The following is a 6,387-nucleotide window of genomic DNA, read 5'->3' as shown; positions in this document are numbered from 1 at the left end:
TGAGGTTAATTCCTATTTTTCATATTAAAATACCATTCACTAAAGTTAGAAAGAAAAGGCCTGTTGGAGCTCTGTGGTACAAAATACTCTTCAGTATGTATTTTGTAAATGTAGGTATTTAACTGGAAATTTCTTCGCTGCATGATATATGAAGATGTGCAATTACAGATGTGCAATCAATCATTAATACTGACACCAGAGCAAAACCTTCTGAAATGCATTTTTATTTATGTATATATTGTACAAGACATCATAGCCTGGATCTCATAACGGACTTGTTTTATGGCTAAAATACTATAAAATTAATTATTTGAATTTTCTGGTTATTTAAATCTTGTGGTAGAGGCCTCAATTTCTGACAGTTTCTCACTTGTGTGGTTGGCATATTTCTGTGACATGTTCCAGTCCTGGACAATATGCCATCCTAAAGCCCTTGCAGAGGCCCAATTTAAATTTTCAGTCATGTTTACTTAGGGTGATTACTCAGTCAATGAGTTCACTTCAGTCACTGGAGAAAGAGTCCATGTTCCTATCAAATGCACATGGCTTGTCTACAGTTCAACTTTCTGACAGGGGCAGGCCTTTGTAGGGTATGACTGGTGGTGCTCAATGGGTTTGATCATCATCCATGCAAACTTGCATGGGCGTTGCTTGTTGCAGTCTTTTTGCCAGTATATCATGTTCCTGCGGTTTAGATTTGCTCCAGCACAGGCGTCGTACCACCAGCCTCCCCCAGGAATGCCATTGAGTTCCAGTTTAGCACAATTCATAAAGTAATTGTCGTTGTCTCTGTCCTTGGTGGTGAACTTCTGGTTGTCATGGAGATAAGCTTCTGTGTCCAGGGTCAGCGCATCGGTGGCGTTGCCTTTGTAAAGACCGACCCTGATTCGGTATTGAGATTCTTCACCCTCAATCAGGAATGGCTCATACTGTCCCCATTTGACTTCAGCGTTTAGGTTTACAAGTTTAACTCCAAGGATATATTGCACTGAGCCGCCAGTTAACTGATGCATGTATTCATTTCCTAACCAGTGGTTCTCATGAACAGAGCCAAATCCATATTTGTAGTCCTGCCAGGTCCTATCAAAGTCGACAGTACTGTTGGCTGTAATGTGCTGGATTACTGTCCAGCCACCATCCTGCATGTTACAAAAGACAACAATTGGTTCCTCTTTTGGTTGGATGATGTAAAGGCCATCTCTGGAATTTCCTTTGGAGCGCAGTAAAATCTCAAAACAATCCCTTGGATAGTCTGAGTAAAAAAAACCACCAAAAAAAAAAAATCAGAGTAAATTCTGTTCAAATAATAAATTTCAGAAATTGAACTCTGTCCTTTAGAGTGACTGAATGACTCCATTCTGACTGGAAGCTGACTGACTTCATTGCAGCTGATGGGCACTTACTCAGCTAAAGGGGGAAGATTTCTGGGAGGAACATGCAGGAAATATTCAGAAATTTAAAAAATTGTTTGTTACCCTGTCATACAACTGAAGTATGATTTTGCATTTATGACAGAAATATGGTTGGAAAGCCAAAAGCTATGTACAGATCATTCCTTTTCCACCAGTGTTCTTCTGGTTTGAGAACCCAGCAAGTTTGCAAGTCCCTGTGCCATCTGTAGGACAATTGAGTTCAACAGCTAAATCTAGTCTTTTCCTCAATGAACAAATTAACTTCTCATGAACCAATTTATACTTCAGGCACCTCTAACAACCTTGTATTAAATTCTGAAATGTATGCCTTGTGTTCATTGATAAAAGGGAGATATTAAAGCCTATTTCTTGTTCATATAAAGCTTATAAACATGAGGATTTTCTTAGAAGGAGTTCTTTTCACTCAAACTCCAGGCTAAATTTTATCATGGATTTGCAGGTAGAATACAGTTCTGTTCAGTGCTGGACACCAATACCAGGAAAATAGGTGACAGTGCTTTTCCATTTTATTGCTCATCCAGTAGACTCAGAGGGTAACAAAAATGGCATATAAATCTTGGGTTTACCCTCTCTATTGGGCTAAAATATTTGCTGGTATTTTTAAAATGCAACATGCTTATAAGGTAGCTTCTTGCTATAGCATAATATCGTCTCTGAGACTAGTGCACAATGCTTTGAATTTACAATTGATTCTGAGGTTTCTTAAGAGCCAGACTTTAATTCATTTATATATACATTTACATATGTATGAACTTACAGAGAGAGAATTCCTTTTGTAGAGAAGGATGGTATTCATTGTTCTGTTACTCAGAAATATGTTTATGAATTGAAATCACTCGCTTCTCCATAGAGTTGAAAGGCATGTCCTTATGTCATTAAACCGTGGAATATTTGTAATTTCTATTTGATAAAAACTTGAAAATTTTATTATCTCTGTGAGAAAAATTCAGTAAAAACTACATTTGATTGGTAGACATAGCCTACCTGACTCCAAACCTGATGCCAGGATTTTATAGAAGGATTATTTAAGTAATTTCGATGGTGATAGCCATAGACCCTTGCAGTTGCCCTTCTCAGTGAACCTTGTAGAACAACTTCTACAGAAAGGTTCAGGACTTTGTGGCAGGACATGTTCATATTCCAAATTATTCTTCCAGGGCTAACTTTCATACATGTTGGTTGAAAATGTTGCAGCAAAGCAATAAAGTAAAACACAGAATGCTTCCAAATCCCTTGCAGTCTTCACGAGTACCTTTTTCATTGGCGTTACCCAGTCTCTCATAGTCTCTTTGCGGGAGAAGGTGGGCATTAGCCAGGACCATTTCCTCTTTGGTGCCCAGGGACACAGGGCATTGAGAGAGCAAGAACAGCATGAATCCTGCTGAGCTCCTCAATAGCATCTTCCTTCTGAGTCAGCCCTCCTGCAGCAATACAGAACTGTAACACAGACTGGAGATGAAAATCACAATATTTATGGCTTTTAGTATGAAAGGAGAAAGGCTTTGAAATACTAAGCTTCAACACAGTAAGCCTCTGTCAAAATTGGCTTCTCCCATCTTTGAAGGAGATCTCCCATCTCATTTCCCAGTGTCTCATACCCCATTTCTGACAAGTCATTTCTCAGATGCAGAGCACTATGCTGAGACACTTAGCGCTTACAACATCTCTCGCCCGTCCCCTTGTGCCATGCCGGGCAATGAAACATAATGTTACTTGGAGTGTGGCAAAAAGCCATCAAGAGTAATGCAATGACAAAAGAAAAAGCACAACTCCTAGTTATCAGAGTAGAATTTTTCTTATTCCCTGAATCCAAACTGCAGTGAAATAGAGATACCAATGGTCGAAGGTACAGAAACAGTAACATTAGCTCTGCTGACTCCAACTCAAACTACTCAAAGATATGGCTTTCCTAGTGCTGGGAATGTTTCCATGCACTGGAGAACTCAATCTGAACTATGCTTTTTTGTGAATTTCTATCTACAGATTTAAATAACAGGTCACAGGTTTAAATCAGATTTTTAAAAAAAAAGTTAAGTAAAACAAAGCAAAAGAACTTTTCTGTAGAGTCTTCAAAACCCACAAGGGTTCAATATATTGAATTGAAACAGCTTTGAGACACATTTTATCCACCTTTTGGGGTACATGTCTAGTAATCCTTCATTCAATACAGATGAAGGCTCTTACTGGACTAAATGCTGGGGTCCTCATTTAGGCAAATCCCAGATTCTTTGAAGAGGAGTTTCTGTCAACAACAGCTTAGACTGAATTGGGTAAACAAATGTTTCCCATACTCTCAAAGGATATATTTACTTAGACTCTAACCGAACTCTTTTAATGCTTTTTAATTTTTTTTTAAGGGCTGGGCTCTCCAGTGTGGCTTTGCTGAAGGCAGAAAATAGATCTAGCAAAAAAGCTCTCCAGTCAGAGCTTATTTCCTGCCAGCCTCAGCACAGAGTCTGCAGAGGCCAGTACCCTTCACCACAGTGGCTTATGTTGCAACAAAGCCACATTCCTTATAAATCTAATGACTTAGCAGCAGATTCAGCAAACAGCTTTCCAGAGTGAAAAAATATTCAGCACACTTTTTAAAAAATGTCCAAGATAAATAATTGTAATGAAGTTCAGGTTTGAGAGTTAATTTTTCTACCTACCACACACAAAGCCAGCAAACCAGAATTTTCTATTGTACCTAAAACTATTCAGTGATAACTATGATTTACTACTGAAATATAATTTGCCATTTTATGCAAAGTTGGTTGTTTGACATAGGGATCATATAAAATTGGAAAATTATCTTCCATGAAATTTGGCACAGTGCTTCCCTTAAAGCATTTAAATTCTGCTGTACTTGTATTTTCTACTGTCATGTATCCTTTTCCCTGAAAGCTTTGATTATTGTTGCTATTATGAAGTATTAAATGATAAATGACTTTAAATCAAACCCTAACCTACAAGCTTACTGATTTTCATGAAATTTGAACTTGGATCTGGAGTTATTTTTTGAACTGTTTTGTTTTTCTTTTAGTATTTTTGAATGAGTCAGCCTTTTTTCTTCACTTATATTTATGCATAAACACTGAAATGATTTACAGATCAATTTAATTCCAGAATAGAAATTGGTATTAAAAATTATTAAGAAAGCCCCCAAGGAAAACAGCACTGGGCAGGCACCTTACCTCTTTCAAGTGAAGACTGGAAAAGAATACAAATGATCTCACTCTCTACAGTTGTACTTTGCCTGCTACCTAAGTCCAGGTGAATAAATCAGATCCAATGTGCTATCTCAAATGCAGCAAAACTGCATATTCCTTGTTTCACACTGTGCTTAATCTGCTGGACTTTGCTCTGACATATTATACTTGCAAGTAAGTACGTATGAATTATACAGTACAAAGTTCTTCCATAATGATTAAAATGACATAGTAATTAAATTAAATTTCTTTTATTACCAATAGTCATGGAGAACCATGAAGAAATTTTAGTTCAGTGAATTATTTATGTTGCTTGAATAGACACAGGCTGATGCTAAAATTTACTATGCCATTTTGCATAGATGAATTAACTCAAAGCTGTACTGGTAGTCACATTTAAATTGCACAGAGACTTGACTTGATTTTTAAGTACTAGGAACAATCCAACTATAAACCGTGTTGTTACTTCATGTTTTAATGTGAATGAATCAGAAACAGTGTCTGTGAGCTCTTAAAATAGAGCAAACAAAAGCAGAACAGGCTGGCCAACAGGTTTCTATTTTAGTTTATGTGGATTAACAAGAGTCAGTTAACATTAACTTAGATCAAAACTGTCATGAATTAAATAAATTAATTGTTGCTATGTATCTGCAAGTTCTACTGTCTGCCTGCAGGGCCCTTAGGTGATGTCTAATTTAGCATTTACCCTTTGAATGATAAGACAACACTTAAGCTTTTGAGCTCCTTGATCCACCCTGCAACCCACTTTGATCAGATTTGTCCTTGAAACAAATCACAATTAAAGTTGATTGAACATTTGAGTCCTGTGCAAGATCTACTTCAGGATTCATATAAAATCATAATTTCTGTTTTTCAATAATTCATATTCAGCAAGGATTTTTATTTCATGTACAATTAAATCAATACCCATAGAAAATGTTTTAGGAAATATTTGCTTGTAACATTTAAAGCTCAGTGATCTTTCTCTTCCTTTTTAAGGTACAAGCCATCTATTATACTGGAGAATGTCTACAGGGAGTCAGAACAGTATCTTCTCCATTACACTGCCAATAGTAAAGCTACAGTGAAAATTTAAGAATACATATTCTCTGTTTTTAGCATTATGAAGCTCAGGGAATTTCTGATCTCTGTGGCTCTATGGCTCTATGATCTCTATGGCTAGTACCAAGAATTACAAGCCTTGGCTAAGGCATGAAAATACTGTATGGTAGCATATGAACTATAAAATTGCTTTGAACAGATACAGATCTTGCTGAAATAGTATGCTAAGAAAAGGTAGGGGAAGGTACCTTTCCACTCTGTCCATACAGATACACCCTGAAAAACACCATTGACTCTAGTGGTATTTATTGGTGGGCCTCTCATCACCCTGATATAAATTGGGGTGCATCTTTGGTGCCTTTGATTCCCGTATATTTCATCACTGTTTATCTCCTCTCCTGTCTTTCCATTTTTCTTTACTTTCTCACTGTTTGCTTCTTTGTTGATTTCCAAACTTTCATCTGAGCTGGCAGAGCAGAAGTGAAGTGGGAAGTGTTTAATTAGAAAAGAGAAGAAAGGGCATCAGCATTCATTCACTCATGCTCAGGAAGACATCTATTTTTGTAGATGAAAACTTTGAAAATAATTAAAATCTTTACATCTCCCTCTCTGCTCTTGATTCTGAGACTAATTTTTCAGAAATTATATAATGATCTTAAGGTCAGATTACTTTACATAGGTATGGTTTGGTCATATACAGA

At 36.9% G+C, this 6,387-nt stretch overlaps 1 protein-coding gene across 1 annotated transcript; it reads right to left on the bottom strand.

Annotated features, from left to right (window-relative positions):
• Window positions 1-3,403, bottom strand: LOC138110800 (fibrinogen-like protein 1-like protein). Its single transcript, XM_069015985.1, has 2 exons — window positions 2,686-3,403; window positions 1-1,252 (listed from the first exon to the last, which is right to left on the bottom strand). Exons 1-2 carry the CDS (start codon window positions 2,831-2,833, stop codon window positions 552-554), a joined length of 849 nt encoding a protein of 282 aa, XP_068872086.1. The 5' UTR covers window positions 2,834-3,403; the 3' UTR covers window positions 1-551.
• Between the last annotated feature and the right edge of the window lie 2,984 nt (window positions 3,404-6,387).

The sequence above is a fragment of the Aphelocoma coerulescens genome, chromosome 5 (genome assembly GCF_041296385.1).
Source record: "Aphelocoma coerulescens isolate FSJ_1873_10779 chromosome 5, UR_Acoe_1.0, whole genome shotgun sequence".
Taxonomy (NCBI): domain Eukaryota; kingdom Metazoa; phylum Chordata; class Aves; order Passeriformes; family Corvidae; genus Aphelocoma; species Aphelocoma coerulescens.
This window is presented reverse-complemented; position numbering and strand designations above follow the sequence as displayed.